The 22,696-nt window shown below is 39.9% G+C and overlaps 2 protein-coding genes across 3 annotated transcripts; one reads left to right on the forward strand and one right to left on the reverse strand.

The window, feature by feature from the left end:
* The first annotated feature begins 614 nt into the window (after positions 1-614).
* Positions 615-8,919, forward strand: LOC118841645 (arylamine N-acetyltransferase 1-like). Of its 2 annotated transcripts, none has more exons than XM_036749222.1 (2): positions 615-850; positions 3,891-5,634. In XM_036749222.1, the coding sequence occupies exon 2, from the start codon at positions 3,896-3,898 to the stop codon at positions 4,763-4,765; it is 870 nt and encodes a 289-aa protein (XP_036605117.1). In that variant the 5' UTR covers positions 615-850; positions 3,891-3,895; the 3' UTR covers positions 4,766-5,634. The 2 variants fall into 2 exon arrangements, 1 of the variants encoding a protein (XP_036605117.1); XR_005009864.1 differs by lacking the exon at positions 3,891-5,634 and adding an exon at positions 8,831-8,919 and having other exon boundaries at positions 762-850.
* Positions 8,785-19,987, reverse strand: MPHOSPH6 (M-phase phosphoprotein 6). Its single transcript, XM_036749223.1, has 5 exons — positions 19,850-19,987; positions 15,792-15,904; positions 15,368-15,458; positions 10,016-10,110; positions 8,785-9,529 (listed from the first exon to the last, which is right to left on the reverse strand). Exons 1-5 carry the CDS (start codon positions 19,898-19,900, stop codon positions 9,397-9,399), a joined length of 483 nt encoding a protein of 160 aa, XP_036605118.1. The 5' UTR covers positions 19,901-19,987; the 3' UTR covers positions 8,785-9,396.
* Between the last annotated feature and the right edge of the window lie 2,709 nt (positions 19,988-22,696).

Genomic DNA, 22,696 nt, shown 5'->3' on the forward strand with positions numbered 1-22,696 from the left:
GCCCATACTGATTTCTCCCAGTTCTTTTCTCTCAGTGTATTTCACGCTTACCGATTTACCCCAAAGAGACAGTTGTGGGGAGAGGGAGATGTAAAATTTTAGAGTGGAACCAAAACAGGCAGTAGAAAGATACATGTGGGATTTGGAGGCAGGTGACCTCAGTTCAGAACCTGACTGTAACTTTTTACCTTGTATTTAACCTGGGAAAAGTCACTTCAACTTTCTGGTCGACGTCTATAAAACAAGGGGGTTGGCCTAGGTGGCCTAAGGTTCCTTCCAGCTCTAAATTAATGATTTCATGATCATCATGACAATTTGGTTTCTTGATTTTGTGCTGTTTTGTAATCCCTACTTGCTCTCTGTATGTAAGCCTCACCTCTTCCACAAGATGGTTACTTCTTGGAGGGAGAAGCTAGGGTCATATTCTCTGCCTCTTGTAGGACAGACCAGCCAATGAATAAGTGCTCAGCATTATTGAACAGAAGCATAAACTGAGAGAGGTGAGTGAAAGCCTAAAACTACATGTCCCAGAAACCTCGGGGTGTGGAAGGAAACTGGCCCTAGAAATAAGTTGGCCCCAGAGCCAATGAGAACCAAGAGCCTGTAGACTTGGGCAGATCAGGGAAGGAGGGTGGGGGCACATTAACTGGCTCTGGAGGAGTGTTTGGAAGTCAATAAGTGCCTGAAGACCTGCTAATTCCGCCTGGGGAGAAGTCCTGGTCAGCCCTTGCCTGGCTTGCCTGGTGTAACTGCAGGAACTCACTTCTCAGCCCTACGAGCTGCTTTTCGTACAGGAACTGCAGGCTGCCCCATCCCCCGGCTCCTGCCCACAGGAAGTTCCCCATTGCTGGTAAGAGTGTTCTTTTCACCCGTTCTCCTTGACATTGTTACTTTCTCTTTAAGTCACTGGACTGTTGCCGAGCATTTCCTTATGTCTTTCATAAAGTGAAGCTTGGGTCAAGATCAGGAAGACTGAGAACACCCAGGACATCTGTTGCCACTGTTAGGCTGACTCCAAGTGAGATTGTGCTTCCCAGGAGTCTTTGGGAGGTTTCACCTGTACCTGCTTCAGTTACTAGTTTACAAGGTTGGATGCATTAGACTGTTAATGCCCCCCATGTCTCTCTCCAGCACTGCCCCCGCCCCTTGTAACTTGCCCAGCTTGTTTGCTGTTCAGAGAGTGCCTGCCCACCATGTAGATCAGGGATTCTTTACCCTTTTTTATGACATGGACTCCTTCAGCAGTCTGGTGAAGCCTATGACTCCCTTTTTCTGAGTAATGTTTTTAAGTACATAAAATACATAGGGCCACAAAAAGAAACCATTTAGTATTAAATATAGTTAGAGTACATTTTTAAAATGCTTATGGACGCTAGATTAAGAACCTTTGAGTATGTGACACTTTGATTGTGTTCTCAACTGGTCTAACCCATGTTATCCCTAGTCTAGGCGTTCTTAACTTTTGTTGTGTCATAGACCCTTTTGGTAGTCTGGTGAAGTTTATGGATCCCCTTTTAGAATTGTATTTTGTTGCCTATATTCGTACTTGAAGGAACATCTAAATTTCGGTTAGAATTTAGTGAAAATAAATGTAACTTTTTTCCCCATCTAAGGTGGCAGAAATCGATAATATATGCAGTGTAGAAGAGTGGAAAGTGCTGGATTTAGGTCAGCACCTGGTTTGAATCCCATACCTGAATCTGGGTTTGAATTCTGGCCCTGCCATAGTGTGACCTTGAGCAATAACTGGGACTCAGTTACCGGTAAAATGAGGGGCCACTAAGGTTTGTTCTAAATCTACAATTGGTGGCACAGTGGATAGAGTGTTGGCCCTGAAGTCAGGAAGATTCTTCTTTCTGAGTTTCAAATCTGGCCTCGGATACTTACTAGCTATATGACCCTGGGCAAGTCACTTAACACTATTTGTCTCAGTTTCCCCATCTGTAAAACGAGCTGGAGAAGGAAATGGCAAACCACTCCAGTATCTTTGCCAAGAAAACTGCAAATGGGGTCACAAAGAGTCAGATATGACTGAAAAACAACTGAACAGATCTATGATCTTAGGATGTTCTACTCAATTATAACTTGTCTAAAAGAAAAAGAAAATGATTTAGTTATAGACAGCATCATAATTACTTCAGTACTTAATAAGATTTGAGTTTATCACTGTGGGTATGCCCTCGCCAAAGAAGACTGAAGTCTTTCCATGGTTTAATCACCAGTATTTAGGAGTTGCTACGGCCAAAATAAAATGCTGGCTCATTGCCAGTCTTTTGGGGGTGGAGATTTACATTGATTCTTTTCCCATATTCAAATGCTAGATAATTTTTTTCTACCTTTTGTGACCAAAATTCTGAAAAAAAAAGCCATCTATATCCATAACTATTTAGACCCAATGTCTCTTTCTCCCCGACTCAGTCTTACCCCTTGGAATCTGGCTTTTCTCTCCCCCAGTTTCAGTGAAACTGCTTTGCCAATAATTGCCAACAACCTGTTTGCTGACCCAGTGTCCTTTGTTTCAGGTCTCATCCTTCTTGAACTCTACAGCATTTGACACTATTAATTAACTGCCCCCATATCCTATGGGCTATTCTTTCATCCTTTTGCTTAGAGCTGGGGTTCATAACTTTTTGTGTCATGGATCCTTTTGGCAATCTGAAGGAGCCTATGGACCGCTTCTCCAAGTAATATTTTAAATGCATAAAATAAAATCCACATGGTTACAAAGGAAACCAATTATATTGAAATGCAACTTTCAAAACATTTTTCCTATCCAAGTTCATGGACCCTCTGACATATATCCATGGACCTCTTGGGGTTCCATGGAGCCTGAGGTTAAGAACCTTTGTCTTAGAGACTAAACTCTTGGGTCTCCTCTTTCTTTTATAATTGCTTCTTTTCTGTCTCCTTTACTAACTTATCAAATTCTTCCCTTAAAGTGAGTATCCCCAAGCTTCTATCCTTAACCCTCTTTTCTTTTAAGACCTGACAATCTCATTTACTTCCACAGTTGCAACTTCTAATTTTACAGAAATATCTACTGTCTACATACATCCTTTCGCCCTGTACTCTCTCTCAAGCTCCAGACCAACATCTTCAACTGTCTTCTGGACCTTTATATTTGCATGTCTCAATGATATTTCAAAATCAAAATGTCCAAAGCCAAGCCTGCTCTTCCTTCTGGCTTTACCTTTTGTTAATGGCAGCAGTACTCACCCAGCCTCCCATGTTTGACTGTTCTCTCTCTCCTTGACTTCTCATGTCTAGTCAGTTACCAAGTCCTGGCAATTCTACCTTTTCCATATCTCTTTCATCCACCACATCAAGTGAAGCCAATCAATATTTATTAATAAGCACCTTTCCTGCATCAGTCAATGTTCTAAGCCCTTGGGATATAAAGAAAGGAAACCAAACCAAACCAAAAAACCCTGTCCCTCCTCTCAAGGAGTTCACAGTCTAATGGCAGAGATAACATGCAAGCAACTATGTATAGACTAGATATATTCAGTATAGATTGGAGATAACCACAGAGGGAAAGCATTAGCATTAAGGGAGATTATGAATGGCTCCATCTGTATTACCACCATACTAACATGGATCCCTACTACCATGCATTTAGGTTACTACAATAGCTCGACTCCCCCCCCCCCCCCCATTTTATCTAATCCATCATTCACAGTGATGCCGAACAAATCTTCTTCATGCATAAATCTGATCCTCTCATTCCCCTGCTCAAAGTCTCTTGGTGGCTACTTATTGTCTACTGAGTAAAGCTCAGATTTCTTAGACTGGCTATCAAAGTCTCTACCACCTGGTGCTATCCTGTCTTGTTTCATACACGCTACCCTCCCAGTATTCTATCAAAATGAAGCTGTACTGCTTTGTTACAGGGAACATGGACATCAGAGAATACTTTGAAAGGATTGGCTATAATCATTCCAGTAAGAAGCCGGATTTGGAGACTTTAACTGAAGTGATGTACCATACTATCCAAGCTGTGCCTTTTGAGAACTTGGACATTCACTGTGGAGTACCCATAGAACTGAGCTTAGAGGCTATATATGACAAGATTGTGAGGAGGAAGAGGGGTGGGTGGTGTCTAGAAATCAATCACCTTCTCTTTTGGGTCTTGACCACAATGGGCTATGAGACTACAATTTTAGGGGGATATGTTTATAGTACCGTAAGCAGGCAGTATAGCACCATGATTCACCTGCTTCTAAAGGTCACAATAGGTGAGAGAGCCTATATAGCGGATGGTGCATTTGGCAGGTCTCATCAAATATGGCAGCCAATGGAACTGGTTTCTGGAAAGGATCAACCTCAGACTCCATGCATCTTCCGCTTGAAAGAAGACAATGGAATCTGGTACTTGGACCAAATAAGACGGAAACAATTCATTCCAAACCCAGAATTTGAAAACTCTGATCTCTTGGAAAAAAATGAATTCCGTCATATCTACTCTTTTACTCTCCAGCCACGAACAATAGAAGAATTTGAATCTGCAAATACCTACCTTCAGACTTCTCCTAAGTCTGTGTTTACAAGCAAGTCTTTCTGTTCTCTGCAGACGGTAGATGGAGTTTACTGTTTAGTTGGCTGGACTCTTACTCACAGAAGATTCAATTACAAGGAAAACATGGATTTGGTGGAGTTTAAGATTCTGGAGTATGAAGATATTGAGAAGATCCTGAAGGATATATTCAACATCTCCCTAGAGAAAAAGCTTGTCCCAAAGCATGGTGATAGATTTTTTACCATTTAGTAAGGGAAAAATCTATAGTGCTGCAGTTAGGGTGAGGAAATAGATGCGCCATGACAATGAGGTTTTCAAAACATTTTGTTGATAACTTTTGTATGTTATATTTTGAGGTTAAAAAACACTTTACAACAAAAAAAAAAACAAAAAACACTTCCCTAACTTGACTTCCACAGAAATATTTCCCCAAAACAGTTAGGTAAAACTGCCTACTAGAGTAGCATTGAGGTTTCAGAAACCTCATTACCAAAAGTATATCGGAAAAATTTTTAGTCCCTGGAATGTCAGAGCCTTTAATTACTAATTCCTGAAATTTAGATGGAGAGGAGAATCATATAATTTGAGAGTCAGAAGGAATCTCACTGGCCATTTAGCCTAACCCATATATGAAAAGAATCTCTATTATAACATATCTGACAGTAGTCCAATCTCTGCTTGAAGACCTCCAAGGATAGGGTAACTACCAACTCTTAGCTCATTCTACTATTGGACCCCTGAAGGGTCCAGTCAGGAGAGGAGAGTGCCAGTCGCACATTCAAGTAGAGATGTCTGTTAGGCAGTTGGAAAAAGGGAGAAAAGTAGCAGGGTTGGTATTTGAACTGACTTTGATGAGGTATAGGCTCTGGAAACCCCACTGAACTCTCCTTGAACTTTGCCACAAGGTCAAGTCTCTGGCATTCACCTGAGGCTATCAACTGGCCTTTCATAGTAGCCTACCCCCAGTCTCCCTCCATTCTGGGTTACCTCTGGATTGCCTCTGGCTACTTCCCACCCTTGAGCCTATCTAGACCCCCTTCCCGTCAAGATCCTCCCTGGACCCCTCCTCCAGTCACCCCAGGCTGCGTGGCCACTCCTAGATCTTTCCCACAGTCTTTCTGTATATAAGATCCATCTTGTTTCCCTGAAAGTGCTCAGATTCAGTCTGCCAATGCTTGGATTCCTTGAGTCTGGCCAATATGGCAGATTTTTAATAAACTTTGTTCTTCTTTGGCTTGGGTCGAATTCATTCAGGCAGGACTCATGTGTCGGTATTTTGGGGATCCAGCACCCCTAAACCTCAACAACTTCAAATACAGTGCTCTTGACATTTGGATATCAGGAGGCCATTGGTGATACTGAAGAAAACATAGGTAGCTCTTCTCCTACAGAGCCTTGACCTCAGTCCAAGGGAGGAACCTCTCCTGGTTCACACATCTGAGTTACAGCAAAGCCAGGGTAAAAACCGAGGCATTCCAAATCCCAGTGAACCTTGAACTGTTTGCTCCATTTTACGATCCTTGTGCTGTCCTCTGTTGGATCATATTTACTCACCTGCCACCTCAACGTGTAAAAAAACACCCTGGGCTCCAAAATGACTACCTCCCCTCAGATTAATAGGTCAAGTTGACCTGACAATAGCAACTGTTAACTGAGTTGTGAGTAATTCAAATACTTGAGGGAGTGGTGTTTTAGAGAATTTTTTAATCCAAGGACTCTTCAGTTAGTGGAAGGTATGTTGGGGATGTGTTCTGCACCTTAGGGCTCTTTTTCTATAGCTACACATTATCTGATCACTAATCTGGTGAAGAATTTGAGGGAGGCCAAGCTGTTTCATCAGCCTACAATCTATCTCTCCCATCACTTCTGTCTTCAGTGGAAGGGGTGTTGGGGATGTGTTCTGCACCTTAGGGCTCTTTTTCCATAGCTACACATTATCTGATCGCTAATCTGGTGAAGAATTTCAGGGAGGCCAAGTTGTTTCATCAGTCTACAATCTCTCCCTTTACTTTTGTCTGACTTAAATGAGACTTTTAGTTGGGAGGCAGCATATGATATGGTAGTGTTGGACTTGAAGTCAGAAGCCCTGAGTTTGAAACCTGCCTCAGACACTATTTAGTTACATGTGGGTATTACTTTACTTCTTGGGCTCAGTTTCCTAATTTGTAACATGGCGAAGATATTAGCACCTATATTACAGGGTTGTTATGAGAATCTAATGAGAATACATGTAAAGCACTATAAATTAGTCATTAACAAAGTGCTTTACCATACTCCTTCCAGTTACCCAGATCTGCAGTACTGGTGAACAGCCCTGACTTGCCATTCTTCAGCTCACACATCCACTTATTTGCCAAATCCTCTGTCTACCCACACACATCTCTCATATTAATTCCCTTCTCCCCCCACCCCCTCCCAGCCCCTATTCTAATTTAGGCCCTTATGACTTCTTACTTGGACTTTTCTAATATGTCTTCTAAATGGTTTTCCTTCCTCGAGTCTCTCATCACTCCAGTCTATCCTCCACATAGCTGCTAAAGTGATTTTCCTACAGCCCAGGTTTGACCATGTCACTTCTCTACTTAATGACTCTGGTGGCTCCTTCTTACCTCTGGGATAAAATGTCAACTTACCTGTTTGGCATTTGAAGCCCTTTAGAATGTGTCTCAAACCCTGCCCCCCACTCTTAAGGTTTATTCCATACTAACCCCTTTCATGTACTCTACAGTCTAATCAAACTGGCCTCCCAGCTCTAGGCATTTTCACTGGTTGTCCCCATGCCTGGAATTCTCTTCCTTTTCATCTCCATCTCCTTGCCTCCCTTCATTCTTTCATGTTGAAGCTAAAACTCCACCTTCTACAAGAAGCCTTTCTCAATCTTCCTGAATGCTAGTGCCTTCCCTCTCTGGATTATCTTCATTTTCTTCTGTGTTTATCTTGTTTTGTCTTTCCCATCAGACTGGGAGCTCCTTGAGAGCAGGCAGTATTTTTTGCCTTTCTTTGTATCCCCAGTGCTTGGCGCAGTGCTTGATATGCAGTAGGCACTCAAATGCTCCTTGACCAATTTTGTCTCCACTCTTTGCTCCGAGCACCCTTCAATCCCCACTTTACCTTTGCCTCTTGGAATTCCTAAGACTCCGTTAAAGTGCTCCTTCCTTGTTACATGAACCCCAGATGCTAGTACTCTCCCATGCAGAGTCACCTTACAGCCATTTTGTATATGTCTGTACATGCACATGTTGTCTCCCTGGTAGGATAGAAGCCTTCTCAGGACAGGGACTCTTTCCCTTTGGTCTTTGTATCTAGTGCTTAGTAGGAGGTGCTTAATAAATGCTTGGTTATCTCATTTAATGCTCACAACAATTCTGTGAGGTAGCTACTACAGGCAGGATTAATTTCATTTTGCAGATGAGGAACCAGTCATCTGTGAGCAATCACAGATCCAGACAGATGAGGAATATGAGGCTCCAAGAGATTATGGGACTTGCCCAGAGTCATACTGTGTTGGACATGGCATTTCAACCCAGGTCTTCTTCCTGACTGCAAATCCAGTGCTCCTGCTAGCATATAGTAGATGCCTAATAAATCTAAGTGGACTGATTTGCCACCATTCTAAGCTGCTTCAATTAAGCAGTTATGGTATTGCCTTTGAATGTTACTCATAAAGGATCTACCTCTCAGTGGAGCACATTAGTGGAAAGAAAACAAGATGAGGAATCCAGCTCCTGACAGGAGTTATGTAGCCAGAGCCAAATCACTTTCATTCTCTAAACTTCAAGTTTCCTCATGCATAAAGTGGGGATAACACTTGCACAATCTACCTCATAAGGCTGTTGTGATGAAAAATATACTTCACATCTGACTATGCTATTGCTACTTAGGCTACCTTCTATTGTAGAACCTTTATATACATTTTATCTAATTTGTTTCTCATAATAGCACTGAGGGAGTTACAAGGAACTTTAAAAATTGCTTTTTTGATATTAAATTACTGAATTGAAATATAATTGCCTGAAAGTATAAATTACTTCCCCAACTGGAAGTGCTTCTCCCCAATCAGATCTCATTGTACTATATATCACTTATATACTTTATTGTATTTTAAACTGTACTGTATTCATCTGTGTTAATATCTTATTTCCCCTGCTAGATTGTAAACAGCTTGAGGACAATGACTTGGTCTTATTTATTTTTGTGTTCCCCTTGGTCCAGTACAATAGACTGCACATAATAGGGTTTAATTTGCTGACTGAAAAAACTAATAAGCACATGATAGAAAAAAATTTATTTCAGGACATATTTTTCCATCTTTAGGAGCTGCAAACATTCATCAAGACAAATATGCAGAATGCCAGAAGCAGTAACCTCATCTGACAGCAAGTAAATTATTTCATGGAATGGGAGCTATCACGATTCATGATAACATTTCCACCCTGTCCATATGTATGCGTAAATGAATTCCCTATAAAAGACTTGTGCTATAAAATTTCCTTATTCCCAAATGAATTTATTGGCTTGTCTTAATTAATATTTTAAAATAAAATGTAAACATATCAAAAGCAATTTAAATGGTACTGTCATTTTATATCCAAGATTTTGAAATAAATGATAAGGAAACAACTATTCTCTCAACTCAAATGCTTTAGGGAACAATTGCCTATCACATTTAACAGATCAAGACTAAAGACCCCATGGTCAATGACAACCCCTCAGCAAAGGATGTATAACATCCATCACACATCTGTTTCTGGAACAGCATATGTTTCAAAAGTTACAAATTCTTTACAAATAAGTATAATAACATTACTAATTACACAACCAAGTCTAGTTAGAAATAGTCTCAAAATATACCAGAGATCTTTTTGCATATTTTGCTTAGTCTACTCCTGAGGCTTTAAAAATGTCTTCTTAGCTTTAACTGGTTTTATGTTACCATTTTCATCTTCATCATACTGCGCTCGATCTCTCTTTTTAGCAAACTTCTTTCCAATTGTGCCCACCAAACTTTCATATCTAGAAAGAAATTATAATAGCAAATTCAGTTTCCATTATAAGTACTGTGAATTATGGTTTGTCAATAATCCCAAGTGGTATTTGTAACACTAAATTACTGAGCAAAATCAAAACCAGTACTAGGAGAAGCCTAGAATGTGCAGTGGAGACTTGGAATAGGCAGAACTCTGCAAACCTAGGGCAAAATACTTAAATTCATTGTCAAGAAATCACTGTTACTTTTTTCATTTTCCTATTAAATTAAAGGAATGAGTTATGTATTAATCATCATGTTATCAAGAAGCACTAAGACTGGCCATCCTGGGTGAACAACTTAAGGCTGGGATTAGAAAAAAAATCATGTATTCTCAGTGTCATCTTCCCATTCTGCTCCCCCTTCCTGCCAACCTTTCAACTCCTGGGGAGAACTACTGGCAGAAACGCCAGTGTAAGGGGAGTACACTTGGTAACCTCTTAAAAGGCTTTCGTAAAGCAATGTCCAGTTACCTTCTGGCCATTTCTTCATCAGACACATCAGCCTCCATTGTTACATCTTCAACTTCTTCTTCTTTGTGTTTGGCATTCATTTGGACCATTAATTTCTTAAAAAGAAACAGAGCATTAGAGCTGGTCCAGCTCTGGCCTTAAGCAGGACTGCTTCCTTCCTGGCAAAAAGGGAGAGTGAGGAGAGCAGGAAAAAGCAGGAGAGAAATCAAGTTTCAAACCACTTTCCTTAACTTTTAAAGGATTAAAGTAAAGTCAACTTCTAGCTCTCTGCTACCTAACAGTGCTTAGAAAGCAAACAAACAAAAAAAAACCCCAAGCCAAAATAATAGGTCCTAAATATGTCATGCTACTAGAAATTAATAAATGTAGATAAGGATTTTCTCCTTATTTTTAAGGATCATGTGATTCCCTTAGCCCTTTTCTTACTGTCAGGAAATGAGAATAAAGTGAACTACTTAATATCACAAAGCAAAAACAAACCTACCTTAAAGGAAACATTTTCAAATTGTAGCTTGTAGCTTGGATACGATACCCATACATAGTTTTAATAGGAAGGTCAATGGCTGCTTGAGATATGCAAACTATACATAGATGGGGGTCTTTGGTTTGGTAGGTATGGGGGAACTAGAAAGGGACAGAGTGACCAATTCCAGGTGCATGAAGCTGATTTAGGGCCATTTCTGAAGATGATGGTATCTATGTCAAAGCATGTAAAACGTGTGTGTTGGGGGCTCTGAAGTTCCCTATGCAGTTAAGCAACTTCATCATGACCCAGATGTTCTCTGATCTCAGCAAGAATCCTGGGTGTGCAGAAGACAATTTTAAACTACATACTATTACAACATGCAAAGTGAGCAAGTCATAGAATCACAAATTATTAAGAATTACAAGGGACCTTAGAGATTATCTAGTCTAATCTCTTGATTTTCCTAAACAAGTTTGAATTACTGGGAAAATAGAGGCCCACAAATGCTAAGACACTTGAAGTTAATGGCACAGATGGGCTAAAGAATGCAGGATTTATGTCTTCCAGGCCAGTGCTTTTTCTTTGAAAACAAGAAGCTTAAAGTTAGGAAGGGATTTAAGAGAGCATATAATCTCTTCTGCCCCTCTGCAATTATTTGCAAAAGGAAGGATGAAATTAATTGCTCAAGCCCACATTAGTAATAATATACCTAAAAGTGAAACCCAGGTTTTCTAACTACAAATCTGTAACTCTTGTCACTATCACACACTATCTCTTTGTACAACCCCTGGCTACGGACTATTGCTGGGCTGGTAATAGTAAGCACCTTGAGTCCAACCACAGAAAAATACTGTCCCACAGATGTTCAGGAAATCAGTACTTTAAAAAAGAAAATTACACACTTTAGTGAAGTAACTGAGATTACCAAGGAGGACACAGAAGGTTAAGCTTTTTATCTGCAAGAAGTACATTGTACTTAGGTCACCTGTTTAATGCTGAGATTTTTGCTAGAATAAGAAATAACAACTTCTCCCTGGTTTTATGTGATAGAATTTGGTCACAGAGTGGTTTGAAAGATCTTCTAAAGGAGGTTATTTTGTTTTGAATAAATCCCAAATCAGTTTGCTTTTCTGTTCAATCTATGCAGTACTGTCCCCAGACTATTTCTTATTGAATACATTTTAATCCTCTGGACACCTAGCTATTCTATTACCTATAAACCATACTCATAGCAATTGTATAAAAATTAAGATGTTGCAAACCATCAATAACATTTTTAAATGATAAAAAATGGATGATAAGGCAGTCTGGAATTATCAAGTGTTAGGCTTGGCTTCAGGAAGGCCTGGGTTCAGATCCCATCTGATACTTAGTAGCTATGTGTTCCTGGAAAGTCCCTCACCTTCTAAGTACCTCAAAGGGCTGGTTGCCTGAGTTATTAGATTAAATATGATCTGTAATGTTAAATGTTTCCCACACAGAGTTTCCTATGTAGATGAAATTATCGTGTGTTACTATAAAACATGGCCAAGGATGTTTATACTGACTGCGAATTTTATTACAATAAGTCCATTTGATTTATGATGCCATTTTCCCCTCTCAAAATACAAGTATCTTTAACTTCTACCTGAATTTCAGGTTTTCTTGAAATCCATTTAAAATTACTTAAGATACATCTACCTGAAAACTTTTCGGATTCAGATTCATAGTACTTTAACTAAGAGCCTTAGAGATCACCCTCATGTCATGGATGAGAAAACTTAGGCTCAAAGAAGTTAAGTGGTCACAGTCAGTAGCAGAGAGAAGATTCCTGACTTCCAGTTTAGTGGTCTTTCCACTGAACCAGTTGGCTGCTATTGCATTTGAGGTTAGATGACCGAACCACAGAACAAATAGGTTGTATTATGGTATTCGTGGTGCAGTGGATAGGGCTCCAGGCCTAGAGTCAAGAAGACCTGAGTTCCAATACAGTTTCAGATAATTTTTAGCTGTGGACCTTTGGTGAATCACTTAGCCTCTTTGCCTCAGTTTCCTCATCTGTAAAGTGGGGATTATAAGAGCTACCTTCCACGGTTGTTGTGAGGATAAGATAATATTTGTAAATCACAGCACGTGGCATACAGTAGGCAGTTAATAAATACTTGTTACCTCCAGTCCCCTCTCTGTTACAAACACTGCCAGAATCTGTAAATGCCACTGCAAGATGTTTGGTGAAGCAGTTAACCACGTAGCAGCAACTGAAATCTAATAACTTAGTAGAGGCCTTACTTTGCTATAAGCTTCTAAAGAAAACCCAGATTATAGGTATGTTTTAGACTAAAGGTAGAAAACCTACTTTCTGTGAAACTCTCAAATCCCCACTTGATGCACCTCTAGTTAAGAATCATAGAATTTCAGAGATAAAATAAAAGTGACCACAAAACCTTATGAGTTGGCTGTCTAGTGCAAATTCCTACCCAGATCCTGAAACTTCTTTCTTCTCTACTGGTTTTTTCCTCTCCATTTTAAATTGTCTCTCCCACCTAAGCTATAAGTCTACCAAAACAAATAAATATAATATTTACAGATAAAAATCACTATAGATTTCAAAAGTTTTCTTCTGATGCAGAATTTACTTTAGTGGATTTGTGATCTCACTGGTGTAAGTGGTCATTCCACTAGTACTGATTATAAGCCATCCATGTCCTCTCTCTTGGACCATTGCCCACATCCTTAATTATTTGCCCCAAACACTGTAAGTCTTCCTATAATATTTTTAGTATTTCCTGGAGAGCAGTGAAACTTAGACCATCCATTAAGGTAAATCCTGCTTCTGTTACATGACAATCTATGAAATATCAGAATTTACCCTCATCCTACCCCTTTTTAAAAGCCTGAAATGATAAATCACTTTCTAGCAGCTCCAATTTGGAGAGCTTTTTCCAGATTAATTGAGGCAACGACATAGGACTGACAGGTAGAAGACATTTTTGTATGAGACCACTACAGAAATATCTTCTGTACTGTTCACTCAGAGGTGCTCCCAGATGTTGTCATGATGGCACATTAAATACTCCTTAGTCAGTCCTGAGTGGATTAGTCTTACCCCATCTAGGACATAGAAATTCTTGGGGCCCTTGCATTCCCTAAGACTGAAGAGGGAGTATAAACCTTGATATTCACCTTTTTCCTGGGGTCTCACTCTTGCTCAGAAGGGCACAGAAACTTGTCCCAGCATAGTTTTCCAACATTGGGCTTACACATGCAGATCTTTGTGTGTTTGAAATTGAGGCACACACCAAGGGGTATCAGTTCGCAGAATTTTTACTGCATTTTCTTGTAATCATGCTGCTGATGGCAGCTTTGTTATGTTATGAGTAGGTATGGCTCAGAGCCATGACAAAACCCGAAGTTAAATAACGTAGTTCAGTGAATAGAGCACACAATGAAAAGACCTCAGGTAGAATTTGCTTAAGACATTTCTTAGCTCTGTGATGGAGGTCAAGTCACATTATTCCTCTGAACCTATTTCTTCATCTGGAAAATGTTGATAATTCCAGGACTGTTGTGAGGATCAAACAAGAATGAATACAAAGTATTTTATAAAATTTGAAATGCTCCACAAAGATGAGCCATTTATTTTATTGATGTACCTAGTTTGGTAGACCCGAGACGCCAGACACACTCTGGAAATGGACTCTTGCCCATTTGGACAGTGACACTTCCTAACTCACCTTGGGAAAAAAAAACTTAAGAGAATACTTTGGAGGAAAGTTCTCCTGTTAATGGGGCTTCTTGTAGGTCTAGACCCAAGGCCCTTAAGGGGCTAGCCCAAGACTCCCAACATCCTGATCATGAGCCCTAGGTCTTCTGGTGCATTCTGTAGACTTTTACACAAGTAGGGCATGGTGGAACGTCTTCATTTCTCAGGCATATCTGATTCACTTTCCTTGCTTCTCTTTTAGGACTGCTTCCTACCAACTTTCATCTGGTTATGGTTTCTGTTTTAGGGGGTACCTATCTTTAAGATAGTCTTTACCTATGATTGGGTTTCTCTCCCACTCATTTTTTCTGTATCCCTTTTCTACCTAGCTTCTTGCCTTCTCTCTACCACATTGGTTAGTTTACCAAATCATAAACTCCTTGAAGACAGGAAGAGTGGCAAATTCATCTCTACACTGCTTCCCTTGCCATGACAGGAGTTACACAGTAGGCAGTTAGTATTAGCTGAATTAAATGAAACCATTAAAATTCCTCAAACTAAAGGGGAACAAATCTTTACTGCATATGCTTACTTTATCACAAAACTGATATATGAAAACCCAGATGAATGAAATAGGTAAATTGGTAATGATTATTTGTTTAAAGCATGATATAATAGACAGAGCACTAAATTTGAGTTAGATAAGCTGGCTTCAATTCCGGCTCGGGTAATTATAAATTGTGTGACCTTAAAAGAAATCAGTTCACCTCTGGCCTCACTTACCTCATTTGCAAAATAAGGAGGCTGGCCAGATGACCTCTAATGTCTCTTCTGGCAATAACCACTCTATGGATTGATAAAAGAATTTGTCATATGTTGTCTTTATATCCTATACATAAGAATTTAAATTTAATTTACACAATAACTTAAAGGGAAACTTCAGGTTCATAAAAGGAAGATATATAAAGACCAGCGAGAAAAAAATTTCAGAACAAATACCATCATTTGAATCAAAATCTTGATTATTCTTACAGAAGACTGGGATTATTAAGTCCCATCTTCAAATGACAATGAGACCAGATGCTGTCCTATATACTCTAAGACCTGTTATCTTCCAATAAGGACAAATTATTTTTAAAAAATCCATTACTGGTAGAAGTAATTAAATTAGAAAAATCTCAGATTTGGAGTAACTATTAAATACCTCGATTTCTGGATTAAACCCTCTGAATGACATTCTTCCATACAAAAGATCTTCACAAAGCATAAAGCTCTGCTCCTCTATTATGAAACTCCTAAAGGGGGAAATATATTTATATGAATACCATGTCTTTATTATTTGCAATAAAGAGTAGCAAATAAAAGCCAAGAATAAAATGAAAAACTAGCCAATTTTAGGTTCTTAGTAGACACAAGGGAAAAGGCAGAGATAGCTTAACTAAAGAAAAAAATCAAGTCTGAATATACTACCTCATAAATCTTCCCCCCAGCAAATAGCATCAAAATGAAGAAAGCAAAAGATTAGCAAATCTTCTTAGGCAGTTCATTTGCATTTAATTTACTCTCATTTACAGAAAATTTCTTTTGGATAAATGAGACATCACAGATTCAAATTCCAATAAACTTACTCTTTCTCCTTAAGTTCAGGTAAATCCAAGTACCAGTGTTCTTCACTGATTATTTTCTTTTCTTCCTCTTCTAGCTGTTTTTTAGTTTCTGCATCCAACCCCCTTTGCATGAACTGGATTAAAAACAATATGATTAGTCAAGTAATGAACTAAAGCCAGTTTTTAACTTAATTAACTTTAATACTTCCATGGATCCATGATTTTATTTCCTCAGTTGGCATGAGACTGAAAGTCATCTCTGTGTGATTCTTAGATCACTGCAACAGACTCCTAACTTATCTTCCTGTCCCAAGTTTCTCCCCACACCAATCCATTCTCTAAAACAAAGGTCCAACCTTTGTCCCTGCCCCCATTCTCCCAATACACAGCAATTCAATAAGATCCAGGCATTACTTCTGGAATCAAACAGAAAATCCTCTCTGGCACTGAAAGCCACTTACAGTCAGGCCCCTTTCTATCGTTTGAGTCTTTTACGCCGCACCCCGCTCCACAAACTGTAAGTTCCATTTACATTGGCCTACTTGCTGTTCCTCACACCTGACATTCCACCTAATGACTCCATGTGCACTAGCTATACCCCCAGGAATAGAATGCTCTCAGTCTTCATCTTCAACTTCTCAGTCCTCATACACCTGGGAGTTTTTGCTCAAATCCAACATTCTACCGATGGACTTTCCTGCCTGCCCCCTACCTCTGAGATAATTTTCTGGGTACATTGTATATGTCTGATATATACACAGTTACTTGCATCTTGTCTCCCCCATCAGAGTATGAGCTCCTTGAGGAAAAGAACCCTGTTTTTAACTTTCTTTTTATCCTTAGCATATACCTGGAATACAGTAAATAGTTAATAAACGTTTACTGACTGACTCAAGTGAATTTGCTAAACAATCTGGAGTTCTTTCTCTTGGGTGTTCATCTATCTGTCCATCTCTTATGGACATGACTGGTCCACCTCTTTTGCAATCATACATTTCTGTATGACATCCCTTAAAACATCCTTTTAAGCAGAGGTCATCATTAGAAATATAGCGTACCTTGGAGATCTTGCAGGTTCAGTTCCAGACCACCCCAGCAAAGTGAATATTGCAACAAAGCAAGTCATGTAAATTTTTTTTTGGTTTCCCAGTACATATGAAAGTTATATTTATACTTAAGTGTAGTCTATTAAGTGTGCAATAGTATTGTCTAAAAATGTATATGCCTAAATTAAAAAATATTTTATTGCTAAAGAAAAATGCTAACCATCACCTGAGCCTTCAGCAAGTAGTAATCTTTTTGCTGGTAGAGGATCTTGCCTTGATATTAATGGCTGCTCACTGATCGGGGTGGTGGTTGCTGAAGGCTGGGGTGGCTGTGGAAATTTCTTAAAATAAGATAACAATGAAGTTTGCCACATAGATTGACTCTTCCTTTCCCTTGAACACTTAGAGGCCCCGGTAGGATTATTAATTGGCCTAATTTCAATTATTGTTGTGTTTCTGGGAATAGGGAAGCCCAAGGAGAGGTAAAGGGAGGGAGAGGGAAAGAGATAGGGAACAGTTGGAGTAGTCAGGACACACACACAATATTTATCGATTCAGTTTGCTGTCTTATATGGGTACTGTTCATGGCACCCCAAAACAATTACAATAGTATTATCAAAGATCACTGATCACCATAACAGATATAATAATAATAATGAAGTTTGAAATACTGAGAAAATTTTCAAAATGTTATACGATGTGAGCACATGCTGGTGGAAAAATGGCACTGAATGACTTACTCAATGCAGGGTTGCCACAAACTTAGAATTTATAAAAAATGCAGTATGTGAGAAGTGCAATAAAGAGAAGTGTAAGAAAATGAGGTATGCCATTTTTACTTAACTTGTGTCACTCCACTGCCTTTTGGGTTAATTGCAATTCTGATTCTAAGGAGATAATATTACAAGTTTTGCAAACATAGAGTTTTGGTGAGAGGAGACAAATGTTAAAAAATGAGTGTGTGTCCAGGAGTTTAGAATCATAAAAAGCACTGCAAAAAATCTTGAGTGTAATCCAACCCACTCTTCTTATTCACTTCTGGGTCTAACTCACTGTCCATCTGCAATGCCTATGACAAATATAAGTATTGATGTCAAGAGACAGGCATCTAACTATTCGTATCATAATCTGGACAACAGGCACTTGCCATTCATTTGTATTTTCCTGAATAAATTTACAGTACCACCTCTTTTAACTGATCATGAGGTTCTTAAAGTTCTGGGGCTCAATGCAACCAGCATATAACCTGAAAATGGAAGCATCCAAAAAATCTCATCATCTATAGGGAATTCCAACTGAACTATGGGTAGTATGTCTTCCATGACAAGGACGATGAAAACGTTTGGTAGTTTTGGTGAGGGTGTTTTCTAGTTTTATGAATTACTTGACAATAATTAGAAGGTCAATGAAGAATTATCTCTGTGATTGCATATACCAAGGAATCTTGTATGATCTTAAAATACATGGGAGAGATTCTTTAATGAAGAAGTCTTTGTAAAGAGGAATCTTGTCTTTTCTACACCTTTTGGTCAATTGAGTGGTTGTAGATATGGATTGTGACAGAAAAATTAAAGACTTTTTCCTTCTCACATTTTCATCAAGGCTATCATCAATACATTTGTAGATCATAACTACTATAATACTGAGATGGATGTATACAAAGTTAAATTTATCTGATTTGAAAATATAATACATTTTAAAGATTCAACTCCATTTTATGGCCAAATTAAAAGGAGGGGGAAAAAAGAAAGACAAAGATAGTTGAGAGACAAAGAAAGTGAGGAAAGATATATAAAAAGGCCTAGAATTCTCTTCCTTTCTCTCTGAAGCCTCTAATGGCTACAAATTAATTACTTCTTAGACAAATTAAAACTCTGCCATGAATTTCAAAGCTGCTAAACAACTCTTATCTTGGTGCTGATCCCCAAATTTCTATCTTCAACTCCAATTTTTCTCTCTTGAATTTCCTGACCATTTCCAAACATCTTCGGAAAATCTTCAACAGCCAGATGTCCTGCAAGCACCTAAAACTTAAAAACAAGACTCATCTCCTACCATCACCATTCTCCACTCACATCAATCTCTTTTTGTCAATGGTATCCCCAGTTCTCCCAGTTACCAAATCTCAGCATCAAATTTAATTCACTATTTATACTCCCTCACCATGCTAATAGTTCCTAAAGCATATCATTCTATTTTTTCCACTCTCTCGTTATCACCTCCAACTCACACAGCCTGAATTATTTCTTGCCTGGATTCTTTCTAAAAAATTTTCCTACCGGTTCTCTCTGCCTCCAGCCTCTCCTCCTCCAATTCAGTCTGAACCTTCATTTACTCATCTATTCCAGTCTATTCCGTAAGCCTACTATATGCTAGGTACTGTCCCAGGTGCTAAGGATAAAAAGAAAAAATGAAATTCTCTCCCACCTCATCTAGGCTTCCTTTCAAGTCCCAGCTAAAATCCCACCTTCTACAGGAAGTCAATCCCCCTTGCGTCTTTCCTCTGCCGACGCTTTCCAATTTATCCTCTATATAGCGTCTGTACATAGTTGTTTGCGCGTTGTCTCCTCCGTTAGACAGTGAACTTGAGAGCAGGGGCTGTTTTTTTTTTTTTTTTTAGCCCTATCGACTAAAATCGGAGCTCAATAAATATTGTATTGACTGGCTAACAAAAAAAAAGGCCTTTTCCCTCAAGAAGCTTACATTCTACTAGATGCAAAAGAAAAAAATCCTAGAGGTGTAAATAAATAGGAAACACAAAGTGATTACAAAGACATGTGGAAGAGGGCCTTGCTGGCGGAGGAATGTTCTCCGGCAGCAAACCTTCAAAGGCTTTTTTTCTATCGCTCGGAGAATAAAGTCCGGCCCTCTGAGTTTGGCAGTCAAAGCCCTCCACGGTCCGGCCCCACTTTTCCTCTCCCACCCCAGATCTCGGTCTCTGAGACTAGCCTTAAGGCCTCACCCCCTCTCCACTGCTGCATCCTCAGTCTCCCTCGGGGACCTCGCACTATCTTCCACCGCGACATCTCTTACCTTCATCCGCATCAGATTCTTTGACAGCTTGGGTTTAGACGTGGCCGCCATGGCGCTTCCACCAGCCTCACCCTCTTAAACTACACGCAAAAGCTCGGGGAGCAAATCTGTCTGCGTCGCTTCTGCTTACGTCACTCTGCCGCGCCACCGGTCTCCAGCGCTTGGTGGGGACCGGTACCGGTGGGAGACGCTTTCCTCTGAGCCCTTTGATGCGCCTGCGCAGACTGTGGAGTTGAAGTGAGGTTCTAGCTGTTAGTCTTGTACCCAGGGCCGGCTGTGCAGTCTGGTTTGAGCGCCTTACCTCGCTGCGCGCTTGGGGCTGGGACCTCTTGTCACCTGGTCCTTCTCCAACCCAGTGTTTGCCCGGGCCCGCGCTTTCGGCAGGTCACCCTTCGCTTTCTCTGACTTCCAGGGGTCATTTCTTTAGGGAAAGAAGCATTCCCCTTCAAGACCGCGATGCCAGTAGCAGGTCATCCTCCTGCGCGGATTGCTAACCCTGGAGAGGGTGGCAAAGATACCCCTCCTGCCTAGCGGAGGAGAAGAAAGAGGGAAAAAAACTACCGTTAATTACGTAGCTTAAGCTGAAAGGGCTTTAAGCAGTCACCCAGACCAACTCGGTCATTTAAAAGATGATTAAATTGAGACCCAGAGAGGTTAAGTAAATTGCTTGGCATCCGTCAGCATTTCAACCCTGGTTCTTTGGCTCCAAAGTCAGGGTTGCTTTCCATCTAATTTGGGGTCTGCCTTGGTCTTACGTGAAGTCAAGACCGGAAGGGACTTTAGCAACTATGTCAGAGGGAAACTGAGTCTGAAAAGGAAAGTGACTTGCCCAGGATAATAACAGTGCTGGATCTTGAGTCAAAGAACTTGGGAGAAGGTCCAGAGAAAAGTAACTTTGTCCAAGGGCACACGATTTATAAATAATTCCAATCTAGGTTCTCTAACTCCAAAGCGAATGCTTTTTCTATTGATTAGTGCTTCTCAGGGCTGTTGCTTCCTCTGTAGGTATGTCTTGGGTACTGTAGGAAATATACCCTGGGTCTGATGCCATAGTCCATTTAGTAGCCTACTTTTCTAACAGGCACCAAGAGATACGCTGTGTGAGGGCCTGATTGTCCACTAAAGTCAGCTTTAAAAGTCAGTTGTATATCCCCAGCTTTTCTTACTATCTATTTTGGTGTTGTCATTCATCACTTTTGAATTAATTTTTTTCCCTTCTTGTACTACCTCTTTGTAGAATGAAATCTTCTCTAATTTTTTGACTTCCTGTATCCATCTTTTCAACTACCTTCCTTTGTGTCATTCTCCCCAACTTCTTCTGTTTGCCTCTCCTGATGTCTTTCTGCTTTAACTTGACACAGTATGGAAATGTAATGTAAATTTTAAGTGTTTGCTTTATTAGAACAAGTGTAAATTTTATCCATTTAGCCTAATAGAATAATTTTATATTATTAAACTGAAAACTATTTTTCCCCTGTAATACAAAGTAAAATTGAAGTTTTAAAATTTTAAGGTTTTGAGGGGGGTGTTAATGGAATCAGTTTGAAAATAACCCTCACCCCTTGATGCATAGTTATTTAGAATTGTTAAAATACATACATTTCACTTTGTGACAGTTGGTCGGGGAGCCTATGATAATTTCATGAATCTTCCAATACACCTGAAGAGATTACAGATGTAGATTTTTGTTGGAAGGGTTAGCTCCTGTGGAAACCACATCTACATTAGACCCTTGTTGAGGAGATACAGGGAACTCCTTTGATTGGTTCCTAGTGATTTTGGCTGCCTCTAAGAGGATTGGCAACTGAGAGTAAAAGGAGACAGACTCTTGTTGAAAGAGTTACCTATTCCCTGTAGTATATAAAAATGAACTGTGAAACAGCTTCCCCCTTTTTTCTTTTCCTAGGCTTTATCTCCTTTAGGTTTCCAGACCAGGGTGAAGCAAGAATAGTAGGGAGGGGATTTTCTTCTACCTCCACAAGCAGAAGATGGAGACATAGGAGAAGCACATGATGAGTGGCCTGTGTTTGATTAGGTGAGTTTGAGAGGGTTGTACCTTAAATGATGTGATTTAGGGGCACAGGGACTCTAAAACTATCGAGGTACAGAGTCATCTAGAAAGAATTCTTAGACTCAAGCAGTCTTCCAGTCGAGTGGAAAAAAGTTTATTATAATGCTAATACAGGGGGCAGATTTCCATAGGGAACTTGCAACTTAAGGGGGGGGGGATGCTAAAGTTTATATATGAAAAACTACATTGTGTGCCAAGTACGCTAATTAGGTGGTGAATGTACAGTTTCTGTACTTTGGGTGCAGGTATTATTCACTAATGGAAACCCTGGGTGGGTGAGGGACTTCTGAGGGGGGAGGGGTGTTTTTGGTCTGCTATGTCTATAACAAGATAGCCTCAAAAGTTGAAATCTTTAACTTGACCTCTGGATTGTATATGGTAGCTGTGTGAATCAGTACACGATAGCTCTATTGGTACAACATAGTCGTCTTCATAGGAGGGAAATTTTTACAGAGGTCAGCTTGTTCTTGTAACGGAGAGATAGCTTGCCCTACTGGGGCCCACTCATTGAGTTACTGCCAAAGATAAGGTCTTTGGGCTGAGGAGAGATATGGTCCTAGGGCTGGGGTCCAAGCACAAGTACCTCATCAGTACTTACAGGTCCTGGCTGCCTTTCTGTTTCCTTGAGCACAGGTCAGAGACTAGTAACGCTGGGAAGAGATATTTGCAGCCTTGGTGGGTAATTCTGAGTCTGAGAACTCCCAAGTTCTTGAGTCTGCAAGAGATTTAAGTTCCTGAGTTTGAGCCTTGGGTACTGGCTTCCAAAAGGGAAAAGA

Source organism: Trichosurus vulpecula, chromosome 3 (genome assembly GCF_011100635.1).
Source record: "Trichosurus vulpecula isolate mTriVul1 chromosome 3, mTriVul1.pri, whole genome shotgun sequence".
Taxonomy (NCBI): Eukaryota; Metazoa; Chordata; class Mammalia; order Diprotodontia; family Phalangeridae; genus Trichosurus; species Trichosurus vulpecula.